The following is a 17,693-nucleotide window of genomic DNA, read 5'->3' as shown; positions in this document are numbered from 1 at the left end:
ATGGAGAGATTTATATACTGATCAGAAGGGGGTTCTCTAATAATATTGTGATTAGAGGCTTAGTTTGGACTGGGGGGTTATCAGTCAGAGCAGGAGATTTTAATGGGATGGGAAACGAGGATTTTATTAAACTTTGACCCATAGTGAAGATGCTCACCTCCAGTCCAAGGAAAAATAGATAATCGACCAAGTTTACCCAAACTGAATTGAGTTTAATTGAACAAGCTAGCTCACGTCTAGTTTCATGATAATGTAATTCCAGTTAATTGGTTCATTTCCTTGCTGAAAAAGTCAAATTCAAGTCAAACATTCACAGTTAGCATTTAAGCAATCTATGCCATTTTGCTAACTTCTACTATTTCACTAAATTCAACAAATTGTCCTCTATCCAAAACCCCTTCTCTAGTTCTCTGATTGGCTAAAAATGCTTGGTCTGCTCTCCTGACTCTTAATTAGTGGTTTAAAGAGCCTGAAATAAGTGATTTCTCAGGACATCTTTTCAGCGATACTTTTTTAGTCAGATTTTCCAAAACAAGTGATCAACTACATCACTTTGACATGAACATTTCTCCTAATTTACATACAGTACAGACCAAAAGTTTGGACACACCTTCTCATTCAAATCTCAAAAATAAAAGACACATCTGCAAGACGATGAGACCATTGCCTTGTTGTCTTTCACACTGCTCTTTGAGGATGAGAATTATTAACGCAAACATAAATACTGATATGAATCATTATGACCTTTTAGGCCTTTCATACACTTTTGTTATATGAAAAGAGATGCCCAGACATCATGTTTCACATTAGAAAGAAAATAATACAGGGTTGGAACAACATGAATAAATGATGACATTTCATTTTTGGGTGCACAGGCCAGTTTTCTTTTTTCTTTTTTTCCCCCTTTTTCTTTCGTTTAAAAAATTGAAGCCTTATAGCCTCAATCATTTCTGAACTTTGATGTATGCTTGCTCTAAATTATGTTAACTTGACTTCTTAAAACTTTAAAAGCATACAGAGAAAAAAACAGCCTCTCAAAGTTATGCTCAAAAGAAGGTTAAACTGAGGTAATGGAAGCATTCAAAGTTGCGAGCTAGTACTTCAGATGGCGCGAAATCAAAGTTGCTATTGATTCTCGTCTCATCCGCGCTGCGCGGGAAAACCGACAGAATAGCCGCGAAAATCAGAGAGAAAACCTGACGTGGTTTAGAGACGGCTCTCGCTAGTCCCCGTGAGAAGCGCTGAAGAGACACATCAAACCTGCTTGAAGAGCCGCTATTGATTTCTGCCGGTGTAAAAGCACTCAGGGGAAACATTACAACCCGCCAACGAGCTCAAACGTCTCCAAGTTGTGACAGATGCGTCTGACGTCACACAAACATGAATTTTTCAGTAGAGCTGTCTGATCTAAAAATCACGACAGTAGAATTAAATAGATTTAAGTAGAGAAGGGTACTGTTAATGTTCTGTTTTTAATATGAACACATTTCCAGTCAATTAAAATAGCCCTACTGATTGGGATTTGGAGAGTGGAGCAAGATGATTTAAAGATGAAACTTTTTCTACTTCAGTGAATATTTTTATTTATTTTTTTACCTGACATTAAACAGTGTATTTTCATTTAAACAGTGCAAACAGAAGTACAATAAATAAATAAATAAAAGCTCTTAACGCTTAAAAAAAAAAAAAAAAAAAAAAGGTTTTGGCCAATAAATAGGCCAAGTGTCTCTGTTATGTCTGATACATGCTTTTTAATTTTCAGCAAATGAGACACCGTTCATTTTAATAACCACACTGTGAAAATGTGCCCAAAATATCTACATATTGATAACAAATGTAGGCTAATTACTTAAGATGTAAGTGCAGTAAGCATTAATAAATAAATAAATACAAATTATTATTGACTATATTGATCAAGTAAAAATGAAAACCCTCTTGAGATATTCACTGAAGTTGAACAAACCCATTAATTAACACCACAATGTATGCAGACAAGAGCAAAAGCACTTAACACATAAATGTATGCATTTTTGTCCTTGACTAGTCCTAGAAAGTGTACAAATATGAAATGGCACTTAAGGGACTGAATAAGCACAGTAGGCCTGCACAGTGTTAGATTTATCTGTGATAAAGTAAATACTTTTAGTGTGTTGACAAACTAAATAAAAAGTATACATATGCAATTGAAAGACACTGCTTTAAACCTTATTAATAATAACCATTTAAGTGGACTATTCCTTATAAAAAAACAAATCATTATTAACTCACTCTCATGTTGTTCCAAACACATCTAACTGTTTATAGCAATCCTACAACTGTATCTAGTGTTAGTTAGTGTTTAACTGATGTCAGTACCTATATCAATGAGCTCAAACTGAAGCTCTTCCTTTTGGAGCAGAACTGATGGCTGCTAAAGTGTTAATCAATGCACTCTTTATTAGAGTCTCAACTCAGTCAATAGCTGAAAAGAGCTGAACACTTAAGCAAATAAATTGATCATTCAATTAAGTGTGCTCTTATAGTTTGCTTTTGCATATATATATATATATATATATATATTTATTTAATCAAGTGTCTTTTTAATCTAAAGCACGTGCATCCTGGTGACTTTATGCCCATCTGAAGTTTCCTGCAAACATTTGGTTCTGATTAAATGTCAGATTTCGATCACAGATGGATCTGTGGCGCCTACTAGTGCCAAGCAACACACATAGCGCTTAAAAACAAACAAACAAATAAATAAAACAAAACAACACATTTAATTAATTGCCACGAATAATGATGTACATAGTAAAGTGGCATAGTATAGTAGTAGTAGTAAATAATAATAATAATAATAATGATAATAATAAAAAAAGGTTGGTTTTCCACATTCTTCAAAATTCTTCTTTTATGTTTAGCAGAAAAAAATTAAGCGAATATATGGAAAAACTTGAAGGTAGTAAGTAAATGATGTAATGATGACATTTATTTTTTATTTTTGGGTGTACTTTCGACCAGTAGCTTATTTTAATAAACTGTTAATTATATTATTATAAATTATAGAATTATATATAAAAAGATATTAATCATCATTATCTATATTTAAATTGCATTTACATTTAGTCATTCAGCAGACGCTTTTATCCAAAGCAACTTACAAATGAGGACAATGGAAGCAATCAAACTAACAAAAGGACAATAATATTTAAGTAGTGTGACAAGTCACAGTTAGCTAGTACAGGTATCAAGGTTTTTTATAATAAAACAAAGATAGCATAGAAACAAAAATAGAGAACGCTAGTGTTACTCTTTTAAAGAAAACAAATAGTAAGACTATAAATAAAATAGAGAGTTTAAGTGTTAGAGTCTTTTATTATTTCTTTTATAGAATTTGATAATTTAGTGCTAGAGTTAGAGGGTCAAATAAAGATAGAAGAGATGTGTTTTAAGCCGATTCTTGAAGATGGCTAAGGACTCACCTGCTCTGATTGAGTTGGGCAGGTCATTTCACCAGGTGGGAACATTTAATTCAAAAGTCCGTAAAAGTGTGGCACAATCGAGTGACGTTCACTTGCAGAACGCAAGCTTCTAGAGGCTCATAAGTCTGAAGTAATGAATTTAGGTAAAGGGGTGTAGATTCAAGCGGTGGTTTTGTAAGCAAACATCAATGACTTGAATTTTATGTGAGCAGCTATTGGTAGCCAGTGCAAATTGATAAACAGAGGTGTGACGTGTATTCTTTTAGGCTCATTAAAAATTAATCTTGCTGCCGCGTTCTGAATTAATTGTAAAGGTTTGATAAAATTGGCTGGAAGACCTGCCAAGAGAGCATTGCAATAGTCCAGCCTGGACAGAACAAGAGCTTGAACAAGGAGTTGTGCAGCATGATCCGAAAGGAAGGGCTTGATCTTCTTGATGTTGAATAAAGCAAATCTGCAGGATCGGACAGTTTTAGCAATGTGGTCTGAGAAAGTCAGCTGATCATCAATCATAACTCCAAGGCTTCTAGCTGTTTTTGAAGGAGTTATGGTTGATGTGCCTAACTTGATGGTGAAATTGTGATGAAACGATGGGTTTTTTTGGAATCACAAGCAGTTCTTTCATGGCAAGGTTAAGTTAAAGGTGATGGTCCTTCATCCAGCAAGAAATGTCTGTTAGACAAGCTGAGATGCGAATAGCTACCATCGGATCATCAGGATGGAGTTGAGTGTCATCAGCATAGCAGTGGTATGAAAAGCCATGTTTTTGAATGACAGAACCTAATGATGCCATGTAAACAGAGATGAGAAGTGGTCCAAGAACTGAGCCCTGAGGCACAACAATAGTTAGATGTTGCGACTTGGACACCTCAGCCCCTCGAATATACCTTGAAGGGCCTGTCTGAGAGGTAAGACCCAGGCTCCTGAGATTCCCTTTGCCAATAGAGTTGACAACTGGTGATTAACGTGTCAAAAGCAGCAGACAGATTTAGAAAAATAATTATGCATCTAAAACATTTAATGTTGTTGAAAAAGTATCTTTTCTTATGCTCACCAATGCTGTATTTAAAATAAATAAATAGAAATTAAATAAAAATATTAGTATAAGACTGTTTTGGAATGTTACTGCAGTTTAAAATACGTTTTACTATTATCAAAGAAATAATAATAAAAAAAATCACTTCTAAAACACCAATTATATTTACTTTAAAATGTACTTTATTGTAAAGTAAATTGGTTGTGTATAACTTAAAAACAAAGGCTGAATTAAAATGGTGTACTTTGTTCTTCTTCAGACTTTACCATTGCAAAATCAAAATATTGTATTTCAGGGTTGCCATCTGTAATATTTTTTACATGTTCTTTGTGCTTTCATTCATACTCAACAGAAAACACACTGGAAAATGTGGGTAAAAGCTTCTAAAGCAGCTCTGACTTTTATTTTGTACAGGGTCTTTTCATGTGTATTTTACAATCTTTATTACAAAAATATTTACACAAAATCAAAGTATTATCGATCCACTGTAATTTGAGGCACAAATGAATGAACTGTGTACATAAAGCAATCCAACATTTCCCTCTACTTTCCAGCAAACAGCATGACCACCAACCAAATTATGCATTATTATCCGAATCATTCCTGTTGATTTCATTAATAAATGTTTTTTTTTATTTTATTTTTTTAAGAAATACTGCTGGAAGGTGCATCTGTGCAACCAAAACAAACATATTCTACATCGACCTGCAGTCATTACGATCACAATAACCAGCTTCATTAAAGTAAATCACAAGGAGAGTCTTTGGGAAAGTTGATCAGGAAAACAAATATGAACACAACAGTCAGTGATTTCATGCATAGAAAAAGACGTCCACATGAAAGGTAAAAAAAAAAAAAGTCCATGTATGAAGCAAAAAATATTTTATAGAATAGATTCACAGTGTAAAACATCAGAGACAATTCTGAAGATGTACTTTTTTTATTTTGAGGTCGACAAACAGGCTATAAAGCCAAATAAATTCTTGATTTAATAATCTGGTTGGTTTTATTAACAGAAGGCAAATGCAAATTAAAAGTCACGTGCTATTACATGAAAAGCTTGTTCACTTCAAACTCAACATGCAACATTCTGAATTGTTTGCAGCGTCCATAAATTATCCTGTGAAAATGTATTATGTCATGTGCCAGTAAAAAACAAGCATTTTTAAGCATTACGCTGAGAAATAAAGGTCTATTCAAATACAAACCATTCAAATAGAAACACAATAAAACCCTGACAACAAAAAGCTACAAAACTGACCTATTAACCATAATTGTGTATGTTTAAATAACCCAAAGAAAAGGACTTTAGTAGGGGTAAATGCTTCATTTAATTTGAACCAAATTAAAACGTTTTATGAAAATTAAAATAGGACAACGTTGAAAATCTACACTGACTAAGGACCATAAGCTTCTCTTTTACTGCACAAAACCGAGAGGAAAGGAAACATTTCCTCACTATATAACCACCAGTACAAGTTCAGAATGAAAGAAATGAAAAATAAAGCATGGCTGTTTTGAATGACGACACATAGAAACAAGATCATGTGACTATATTAACACCTTCAATGATGCACAGCAATTTGTTGTCACAACAATGAGAGGACAGACACTAGGATCTATGGCACTTTGCTTTTTAACGGTCTTCGGAGACTCAAATCCTGGGATGGCATTGTCAGCACATGAGTTTGTATGCTCAGACTCACAAGATTGTCTCTTTAGGAGCACATGAGTCAACCAAACTCACTTAAAGGGAGATTCAAATGCTAAATAGCAGCAAAATTGTAAAGATATATTTGCTGGCAAAAGAAAGAAACTCTAAATTCCAGCATGTTTTTTGTTGCTAAAGCTCTAGAATTGAACTGTTAGTAATCAACATAATATTGTTAAAATTGTCAGATTCGTACAAAGACATTTAAGAAATGAGGCATTCCAAAAGTGAAAAGAAATTCAAACTCAGGAACCAAAACTTTTTCTTTTCTTTTTGTTTTTAACACATGTGAGCAGCTGTCCAAACCATGCTCTTGTTTAGGTACTAACATTTTTAAAATGATTTTGTCTATAGAAGAAACATGAATGAAAGATGCATGTGTCTTTTTCTTTTATTTGATGCTTGCCAAAAATTTCCTATAATTCACTGGTGCGGCAATGACGACATATACTATTTCAATGGATAATGAACTGAAATGTTTGATGGGTACATATATGGTTGAATCTAGCACAAATGTGCACTGATCAGACAAAAATTGTATGACAGCATGGCCGTACCACAGGCATCATCCATGTTTTTGCGCGACTCAAAATGGCTCGACTCAAAGAGGCTCGTTCCTCTGCATGCGTCTCTCGGCTGCAGCTGCCATTCGTCTGCGTCTCAAGGTCAAAGAATCTGAGTCTTCATCCTCCATGGAGGGCATGGCATCATCATTATCAGCAGCAGGAGCAGAAAACACATCTCCTTCATCAGTTTTTTTGTGTAGATAACGTCTAACAAAGAGAGAACAGAGTGTCATACTAAAAATTAACTGGACCTAAACCAAAGCCTTGGGGCACTTTTCACTATGTCCGACAAATGACACACCGGAAGTCATATATTTCCAACAGAGAGCAGTTCCAGTGATGTGTGGAGCATATGGAGATTTTTCAGACCCGATGTGTGCTTTGTTTGTGTTAAAATATTTGATCTTTTGCAACTAGAACATATGTGACCACTCAACGCAATGTGACAACCTAATCAGATAAGATTATGGTATTTTCTAGGGGTGCAATGTTTCAAATTACTCATGGTTTGGTTTGTATCACGGTTTCGGTACGGTTCAGCATGTGCTATGTATAGATTATAAGGCTTCTGATGCTTTTTCACTTTCAAATTCGGAATAACGTTTCACAAGAAAAGATAATTGTCTGCTTTGCTTACATAAATCTACACACCTTTTACTTTTTAAGACAAACAAAAGATGGATTATTTGTTAATCTTAATGAAAAGAAGGCACAACAATAAAACAGTAATATAAAAAGACAAAACGTACAAAATGTTAATTAGCAAAAATGAAAAAGATGAGGCGAGGCATACACCACAGGCTGTATTATATACCGACTAATAAATTACAGAACATTTAGCAAACAATAATAAATAAAAAATACAAATAAAAATTTACCTCCATAGTGTAAAGTGAGGAAAATGGCAAAGATAAGCTTAAAAAAATACAAAATAAAATAAAGTAAAACTAACTTGCTGTCAGTGACAGTGCTTTGCATGTTTTTTTGCCACAAGAACACCAACATGTTCACCTTTTCTGGTTCAAGAAGTCGTCTTTTACTTTAGCTTGAAAACCATCCATCGTTTCCGTAATTCGGTCAATTTGATGCGTCAGATATCAATACTTGAAGTATAAACTAGGCTCTACACTCCAAACGCATTTTTCGTTTGAGGTTTCTTATGAAAACAAACACTGACTGGATGCGCCTTTAACAAAATCGCATTCATTTTAAATATAATTAAATGTAAATTTTACAGTCGCACCTTTAAAAAAAAACATAATGGTTGCAAAATTTGTTTATTTGGTCGCAGTCTGGAGCCCTGAGAATGCTTAACCGTTTGTTGCAAAATAAAGTAAATCAGTGTAAGCTGTTCAGCTCAGACTTGTTAAGAAGTTAAAAGGAGATTCACCTGCGTGCTCTCTGGAGTAGCTCCTCCTTCCTCTGCATTAGCATCCTCTGCCTCTCATCTGCGGACTTGGAAAAGCGGCTCCCCCGCACCTCAAAGTCTTCCACTTCAGGGGCAGCGACCTCTGAACTGCTGCTGGCACCCGCTGAGTCTTCAGGAGAAGTGTTTATCTGTATGGGTGTGCGCTCCACAGTCTAGAGGAGAGAAACATGCTTTCAAATGAACAGGGTTTTTGTTGTTTCTATGCAAACAACAAATGATTTCTGCAGCTATTAAACACCTTCTATGTAGAGGTGGTACTGTTAACCTCACCTGTGTTGGGAAAGGCACCTGGATCCTGCCCTCCAGGATGTTATCGGTGGTGACCTCAACGGAGCGAGTGAGCTGTAAATCCTGCAGGACCAGATGATAAGGGACCTGTGGAAACATTTCCTGGATCTGATGGGCCTGTGAAATCCGAGGAAAGCCATGTTTATATGTTGTGGAGAGCAGATGAGGCTGTTTGTAACACGCTAGAGGCCAGCAGGACGACTCACCATGGCATTGAGCTGCGAGTTGTTGGCCTGTGCGATACCAAGGATGCTGGTGGTGTGCATGACCTCCACAGAGAAGCTCGGCAGCCAACTGGCAATGCGTGACCCTGAGCGTGAACGAGTGGAGATTAATACCTCATATGATGCTTTAATTACCGTAAGCCTATTTGTTTCACAGGTTATTAAAAATATGAATAATATATTTGGAACACCCAAATAATCAGTGTTATATTTTCTTTGATTTTCATATCGATGTACTCATTTATGATTTATTTATCATTCTTATATTAATCCCCATCATATATTCTTATCCAAGTATTCACTCATTGCGGTTCACTCATTTATGATTATCTTTTAGTTTTGTTTATGTTTATGCGTAATATTTGTAGTATTCTCTAATAATATGCATGTCATGCACATTTTATATATGTTTGAAATGTGTATCTGGAGTCTTGTTAGATATCTGACATCTTTCAACGGAGTAATAATGTTTCTCAGAATTAGTCATTAACACTTCTAGATGTTCTTTTCCAGAACAGTGTTTTTGTAATATGTCAGATGTGATATTTGAAAGCGCTTGCTTTGCTGTATTTGTTCTAAATGTGTGAAAACCATGTCTATCCACACATCTAGTTATTTTGTATTGTTTTAACCGCAGTCTCTGACTGGTCATGATGGCCTAGCCTGACCTGGCCTACAGTCACTACAACAACATGTGACACAATGGATGAGTGACATAATGGGAAGTCTATTCAACCTTTTCTTATTAGACACAAACACCAGTTTGGGAGCATGCAATTTCCTCTTTACCCATGCTCCTTGTGCTTACTGTGATGGCTTACTTTAACTCTTTTCTTCTCCTCCTTTCTTCTGCTTCTGTTGCTTTTCCCTTCTCCTTGTATTCTACATATATCTTAATTCTTTTGGGCTTTTCTTCTGATATGCACTACTTCATCCCTTAGACATAATACATTTGGAATGCTCTTCTGTTTAGTATAAATAATTGAATAAAATATATACTAATTTTGTTTAAACTTACTTCCTATTAAAATTTTCAGATTTACTTCTTTTATTGTATGACAGTTTTATAAATGAGTTTTTTCTTATTTGAAAATTGATCTCTGACATCTCGGACTGATCTCAATGCATCAATATGTGTGTGTGTGTGTGTGTGTGTGTATATATATATATATATATATATCAATCCATTTTCTGAACTATTTAGTGGGGAAGTCGTGGCCTAGTGGTTAGAGAGTTTGACTCCTCCTGTGTGTGTTCACTCCTGTATGTGTGTGTGTGTGTGTGTGTGTGTTCACTCCTGTATGTGTGTGTGTGTGTGTGTGTTCACTGCTGTGTGTGTGTGTGTGTGTGTGTTCACTGCTGTGTGTGTGTGTGTGTGTGTGCTCACTGCTGTGTGTGTGTGTGTGTTTGTGTGTGTGTGTGTGTGTGTTAACTGCTGTGTGTGTGTGTGTGTGTGTGTTCACGGCTGTGTGTGTGTGTGTGTTCACTGCTGTGTGTGTGTGTGTGTTCACTGCTGTGTGTGTGTGTGTGTTCACTGCTGTGTGTGTGTGTGTGTTCACTGCTGTGTGTGTGTGTGTGTGTGTGTGTGTGTGTGTTCACTGCTGTGTGTGTGTGTGTTCACTGCTGTGTGTGTGTGTGTGTGTGTGTGTGTGTGCTCACTGCTGTGTGTGTGTGTGTGTGTGTGTGTGCTCACTGCTGTGTGTGTGTGTGTGTGTGTGTGTGCTCACTGCTGTGTGTGTGTGTGTGTGTTTGTGTTCACTGCTGTGTGTGTGTGTTCACTGCTGTGTGTGTGTGTGTGTGTGTTCACTGCTGTGTGTGTGTGTGTTCACTGCTGTGTGTGTGTGTGTGTGTTCACTGCTGTGTGTGTGTGTTCACTGCTGTGTGTGTTCACTGCTGTGTGTGTGTGTGTGTGTTCACTGCTGTGTGTGTGTGTGTGTGTTCACTGCTCTGTGTGTGTGTTTACTGCTGTGTGTGCGTGTGTGTTCGCTGCTGTGTGTGTGTGTGTTCACTGCTCTGTGTGTGTGTGTGTGTGCGTTCACTGCTGTGTGTGTGTGTGTGTGTGTGTGCGTTCACTGCTGTGTGTGTGTGTGTGTGTGTGTGCGTTCACTGCTGTGTGTGTGTGTGCGTGTGTGTTCACTGCTGTGTGTGTGTTCACTGCTCTGTCTGTGTGTGTGTGTGTGTGTGTTCACTGCTGTGTGTGTGTTCACTGCTCTGTCTGTGTGTGTGTGTGTGTGTGTGTTCACTGCTCTGTGTGTTCACTGCTCTGTGTGTGTGTGTGTGTGTGTGTGTGTGTTTGTGTTCACTGCTCTGTGTGTGTGTGTGTGTGTGTGTGTGTGTGTGTTCACTGCTCTGTGTGTGTGTTCACTGCTCTGTGTGTGTGTGTGTGTGTTCACTGCTCTGTGTGTGTGTGTTCACTGCTGTGTGTGTGTGTGTGTGTGTGTGTGTGTTCACTGCTGTGTGTGTGTTCACTGCTCTGTGTGTGTTCACTGCTGTGTGTGTGTGTGTGTTCGCTGCTGTGTGTGTGTGTGTGTGTGCGTGTTCACTGCTCTGTGTGTGTGTGTGTGTGTGTGTGTGTGTGTGTTTACTGCTGTGTGTGTGTGTGTGTGTGTTTACTGCTGTGTGTGTATGTGTGTGTGTGTCTTCACTGCTGTGTGTGTGTGTGTGTGTGTGTCTTCACTGCTGTGTGTGTGTGTGTGTGCGTTCACTGCTGTGTGTGTGTGTGTGTGCGTTCACTGCTGTGTGTGTGTGTGTGTGTGTGTGCGTTCACTGCTGTGTGTGTGCGCGCGTGTGTGTTCACTGCTGTGTGTGTGTGTGTGTGTGTGTTCACTGCTCTGTCTGTGTGTGTGTGTGTGTTCACTGCTCTGTGTGTGTGTTCACTGCTCTGTGTGTGTGTGTGTGTGTTAACTGCTCTGTGTGTGTGTGTGTGTGTTCACTGCTCTGTGTGTGCGTGTGTGTTCACTGCTCTGTGTGTGTCTTTACTGCTGTGTGTGTGTGCGTGTGTGTTCACTGCTGTGTGTGTGTGTGCGTGTGTGTTCACTGCTGTGTGTGTGTGTGTTCGCTGCTGTGTGTGTGTGTGTGTGTGTGTGTTTACTGCTCTGTGTGTGTGTGTGTGTGTTTACTGCTGTGTGTGTGTGTGTGTGTGTTCACTGCTGTGTGTGTGTGTGTGTTCACTGCTGTGTGTGTGTGTTCACTGCTGTGTGTGTGTGTGTGTGTGCGTGCGTTCACTGCTGTGTGTGTGTGTGTGTGTGTGTGTTCACTGCTCTGTCTGTGTGTGTGTTCACTGCTCTGTGTGTGTGTGTGTGTGTTCACTGCTCTGTGTGTGTGTGTGTGTGTGTGTTCACTGCTCTGTGTGTGTGTGTGTGTGTGTGTTCACTGCTCTGTGTGTGTGTACTTTGGATGGGTTAAATTCAGAGCATGAATTCTGAGTATGGGTCACCACACATAAATGGTCTGGATTTTGCATGAATGTGTAAAGAGACGGCTCACCATCGAAGTGGAAGAAGTGGTTGTGCTGGTTGAGGTGCGGCCGGGCCTCTGTTCCCGGTCCAGCGGCCATGTTATCATCCAGCGGCACCCTCTGGCCCTCGTCTCTCTCTCTCACGCCTTCATTAATGTTCAGTGACATACGGCACGTGGGACAGGAAGTGTCCTGCTCCAGCCAAGAGCGCAGACAGGAACTGGACATAAACGATATGGTCAGACTAACGTTTGAAGTATTAGAAGACTAGAGTGCTGACAATATTGGGTTATAGCTCACTTATGGAAAAGATGTCCACAGGGCAGCTTGCGTGCTGTAGTCATTGAATCCCAGCAGATGGCACAATCATCGTTATTAGCCAGCAGCTCATCAGGCGTTGCCACAGCAAACCTGCACAAGGAGAGGAGTTCATGTCAACACACACCATCTGCTTTTCATCAGCCACTTCTGATTCATAACACACATCGGATAACACACTGGAATATATCAGACACATGAAGCTTGTTTACAACTTCAACGACTTTTGCATTGTGGAAATTAATTATTTTCATGACAATTAAGTCTCTTAACATGAACAATCTGTAAAAAAAATAAAAAAAAATAAAAATGGCAGTCTCTAATACAGTAATGAAAATCACCTTGTCTGAATATATTTATCAAAATCAGCATAAATTATATTCAGTAAACAATGTACAAATAAATAAAATAACTAATGTTCAAATGTTCGGGGTCAGTAGGATTTTTTTATATTAAGTTGTAATTATTTCAACTGTATAAACAGCTGGTAAATTACAATAATGAAATTCACATTACAATTTCATTGAGAATTTGAGCTGGGGGGTGCAAATAATTTAGCAATTCAGAAAATCTATTGGTATGACAGGTATAATTTTCTATAATTTCCAATTGTGCAGGGAAACATGACCTGGATAGTTAGCCTTATTAGCTATAACAATGTGACTGTAGTCATGTATCAGCTTATAAGATCTCTTTTCAAAGGTGATATCTTGTGCACACGTCGGGTTACTAGCCACAAACGTAACCCATTATGCCACAGGTTATCTACTTCAGCATCTCTACTTCACAGTTGTGCGATATAATTCAACTCCTGTAGAAATTCAGTTGTTATATTGGTAAGTCTGAAGGGCATTCAGCTCCTCACCTGGCCTCCATATTGTCAATAACACGCAAGTAGTTTTTATGGCGGCGAATTCTTCTTTGCACCTCGTGAAAGAGATAGCGCAGTTGCATAAAGATCACAAGACTAGCCATGGACAACCAGATGTTCCCGAAGAGCTGCAAGGGAAACAAGAATACACGATCATAAAGGTACTGTGAATTCTTCAAAATCCTAAGATGAAACACAGATGTGAAAAGAGAGATCATGTATGCCACTGGCATTGAGGATGTTTGCGACTGATGGGTCAAATCAAGGTCATGACTGTAAACAGCTTCTGATGGATCAGTGAACATTATGTCAGTCTCGGGACTCTAACTGTGCGTTCACACCAGAAGCGACTTGTGCGAATAAATCGTGCTATTCACGCAAAGTTGGACGCTTGAACACTTTGAGTTTATTTGCTTCATACGTGCGTGAAATTCACTTCACAACAGACGTGAATTTGCGCCATGGGATGGGCTTCTGCCGGTTGAGTTCATGCAGCAATGTGATTTCAATATGACCATTTATTCGGAAACTCAAATATGCGGTTTATTTATAAAGACAGCGCCAATTTAAAAGCGTGTCTCGCTGATTCTGGAGGCGGTCAGCTCCATGCGATCAGTGGGATCTCCGTGCTCATGTATCCGCTCGCTGTGTCGTAATCACGTCATTACTACAGCAAGCTCCTGATTGGGTAACGTGGTGCGAAATTTCACCAAAGTTAAGATTTTTAAACATGCGCGTTTCACGCTTCAAAACGCCCGAAATGCTCAATTCGGCCCGCGTCTATCGTGCGAACCGTGACTTTCGCGCTGCCTGATTCGCGCGAAACGTGCCGCAGGATTTCTATTCGTGTCTTTGCATTAACTCACTAAATTAAATCATTCGCGCTTAATGCATCATTAGCATCTGGTGTGAACGCACCATTATAAGAGTCCAATGAGTCCCATCAGGCCAGATTCATCAATCACTTATTCCTGTAATGTCCAGTCTTGAGTTTGTTTCTCACCAGCATGTGGATGTGATGCATCAGGTCCAGACAGAGGAGGGTTAACTCCATGGTGAAGTCTGTGTAGTAGATATATGAGCTCTTGTTCTCCCAGGTCCCCTCATGGTTCAGGTCCCACAAGTGAATGGAGTACCTGTAAACAACAGATCGAAACCTTCAGATTCACGCTCCTCCTCCCTCACAATGAACAAATCTGAGCGTATTCTGGACCGAGCACACACCGTATGATGACGTGTCCTGCGCGCACCGTCACCAGCAAACACTGCAGGACAGGAGACAAGGTTTGGGTTCATTCAGCAGGGGCTTGTGATGAGTCCTGCTCACAGCCGCTACAAAGGTTTGTGAAGTGTTCTTACCTCAGCTGCCATGAAAGCGACAGTGTGCATGCCGTGAAGATGCCCGACCAGAGCGCAGAGCACTGCCAGACCGCCACAGCACGCCAAAACAGACCCCAGCAGAGCCAACACTCGCACGTGACTGACCATCGGAGTGGTGGGAGAAAACGACAGCTGCCCCGGAGAACAACACAACACAGAAACACATGAACGAGGAAGGAGAGATGACGGAGGGAGAGAAGGAAGGTAAATAAGGAAGAAAAGGACAAGGGAGGGGAGGACGTAAATAAGTGTGGAGGAAGGAGAGGAAGCAGGAACGGAAGGAAGCAAGAAAGAAATCAAGACGGAAATTAAAGGAGAAAAATAGATAAAGGAAGAAAGGGGAGGAAGTCAATAAAAAAGGCAAGGAAACAGCGAGGACAGGGGGAAGGAAGTTAGAGAAAACCATGAAGAAATAAGGGCATTAAGATAGAAAACATGAATGAAAGAGGGAAAGAAGTAATCCGGTAACAAAAGATGGATTAAAAGAAGGAAGTAAAGGAAACATGAATAAAGCAAGGGTGGAATAAATTAAAAGGTAAAGAAGGAAAGAAAGGAAGGAAGAAGAAAAGGATATAGGAAAGGAAGAAGTTCGGTCAAATGAAGGAAATGAATGAGACCGTAAATAAGGGGAAAACATGAAGTAAGAAAGGAAGGGAAAGAAGGTCAATTATCAAATATTCTGAGCTAATAAAAATATACATTAATATATCAACCATACTCAGATTTGCCAAAATAAATCTTGCATTTATGATTTATAAAGTGATATTTCTTTTTTTTTATTATCATTACATTGGCAGTTAAACAAATGGTAATATTTGTAAAAAAAACAGGAAATGATCAGAGTATGTGATGTAAAGTAAAAGGCTTCCTGAATGAATTTGTCTAATAGTATTTCTATAAATAAAAGCTTCCACTCTTCATGAACACTAGTGTTTATTGATGTGGTGAAGACTCACATATTCGAAGCGGTCTTTGCAGAGCTGCACCATCAGATGCAGGAAGATGAGCACGGAGAACCACAGACACCACAGCACCACCTCCTCCACCCGCTGCACGTTCAGCACGCCGAAGATGAAGATGAACTTGTAGAAGACGAAGTTCCAGAACTTATCCTTCACATGCTGTCAGATGGAGAAGAGCACATTGACATGCAGGTATTCTCACAGTGGAAAACAAGGCTGAAATCATCCAGGCATATTTCAAATCTACAGGAAATAAGTCTTTTCTGCTCATCAGGGCTGCATTGATTTGATCAAAGATACATAAAAAAAATAGTCAAATTGTGAAATATCATTACAATTTTAAATAACTTATAAATTTAAAATAAATCGTTCAACTGTAATTCATTTCTACGATCAAAACATCATTCCTCCAGTCTTCAGTGTCACATGATCTTCAGAAATCATTCTGATATAATGATTTGCTGCTCAAGAAACATTTCTGATTATTACCAATGTTGAAAACAGTTGGGCCCACATGTTTTAAACAGTAATATCTTAGTCTGAACCTAAAGTAATGTTGACAACTATATATCATTGGAAAGCTTAAAAACTGTAGTTCTGGTATTTGGTGACTGATTTTTGAAATATTTTACAGAGCAACTGTAATTTATTAATATGTTAGAAAAGTCAGAGTCAGAGAGTGCGTCACTCAAACCATTTATGGAAATGAAGGCGCCCTTAAATGTTTAGTAATGGGGTTTGATGGTCATCTAGTGGAAAAGCTTGGTACTATGCCCAAACAAAGTCATTTTTTTGAGATATCAACTTCAAATTTGGAACATAACTTATATAAAAATAGAAATATTAAAATTATTAGATTTTACATTTTCTTAAACTTCCATAACTTTTTTGTTGTATAATCTTTATAACATTTTTAACATTTAACATGATAACATTACATCTACAATAATCTGCCAAGTGTCTGCTTTAAAAAGAGACCAACCTTAAGTCTGTGGACCAAAGCATTCAAAATTTATAACAGTTTAAGTTGGAAATGTCATTTTCACATCTATGCTCAAAAAAAGTGGAACAGACAGTTAACAGGTTAAATGTTACGGACTGTTAACATTGCCTTAAATAAAAAAAAAAAATATATATATATATATACATACATATACAGTATATTGTCTTTTTATATCACATTTGGGTAATTTAAGGTCATTTGCAACAGTGTGCTCTTCATTAATGACTCCTAGCGTTACCTGTTTCTCGCTGACTCTTAGCGGTCCAAACACGATGCACTGGATCACTTTAGCTATTAACATGAGGATGCAGCACGCCGAGTTCACCATCACCTGCGGGAAAAGGACAACTTCTATAAGAAAATGAGTCACAGATCCACCCTTGTGGGTTCAGAAAGGACACGACTGGAGCCTCACGTACCCAGACGGAGAGACTGTCTGTGATGAGGTACATCAGCACATGAGTGAGCACACTGTCCGGCCTGATGTCCTCCTCAGGGGCGCGCTGGGGGTCCTCGGACTCCGAGTCTCTGACTGAGCTGTAGGCACTCAACATGCTCCCGGCCAGCAGAAATGTGCTCAGCACTGTGTATGTCTGTAAACTGGGCCAGGGGAACCTCTCCAGAAACAGCAGAGGCATCCTGACGGGCTCTCAGGGTCGACTTTATAGAGATAATGGTCCAAACGAAAACACTTTTGTCCAGTCCAGAATAGAACAGGGTCCTTTTACAGATGACAACAAGTTCTCCACAAACACAATGTAAGCTCCTCTTGAATACAAACAAAGATCAGGATCTGTTTCAGAACAGCTGTGTTTATAAAAACAAGAGTCTGGTGTGACGTTATCTAACGCTACGTGTCCTTCTCTGTTTACGTGCATGAGACTCTAAACAAACCCCAAACGACGATATATCGTTATGTATTGTGTTTAAGACACATTACGGAGAATACAGTTCACTTCTTATAATCCGTAAAATAAATGCTTATAT

General features: G+C 38.6%; 1 protein-coding gene across 2 annotated transcripts; it reads right to left on the bottom strand.

Annotated features, from left to right (window-relative positions):
• Positions 1-4,867: 4,867 nt before the first annotated feature.
• On the bottom strand, positions 4,868-17,401 carry LOC132133525 (E3 ubiquitin-protein ligase AMFR-like). Of its 2 annotated transcripts, none has more exons than XM_059546387.1 (13): positions 17,126-17,401; positions 16,945-17,037; positions 15,698-15,862; positions 14,721-14,873; positions 14,586-14,626; positions 14,365-14,497; positions 13,356-13,489; positions 12,473-12,583; positions 12,202-12,392; positions 8,698-8,801; positions 8,474-8,608; positions 8,165-8,355; positions 4,868-6,981 (listed from the first exon to the last, which is right to left on the bottom strand). In XM_059546387.1, exons 1-13 carry the CDS (start codon positions 17,342-17,344, stop codon positions 6,810-6,812), a joined length of 1,842 nt encoding a protein of 613 aa, XP_059402370.1. In that variant the 5' UTR covers positions 17,345-17,401; the 3' UTR covers positions 4,868-6,809. The 2 variants fall into 2 exon arrangements, with proteins under 2 accessions (XP_059402370.1, XP_059402371.1); XM_059546388.1 differs by having other exon boundaries at positions 8,165-8,331.
• Between the last annotated feature and the right edge of the window lie 292 nt (positions 17,402-17,693).

Source organism: Carassius carassius, chromosome 50, assembly GCF_963082965.1.
Source record: "Carassius carassius chromosome 50, fCarCar2.1, whole genome shotgun sequence".
Taxonomy (NCBI): Eukaryota; Metazoa; Chordata; class Actinopteri; order Cypriniformes; family Cyprinidae; genus Carassius; species Carassius carassius.
This window is presented reverse-complemented; position numbering and strand designations above follow the sequence as displayed.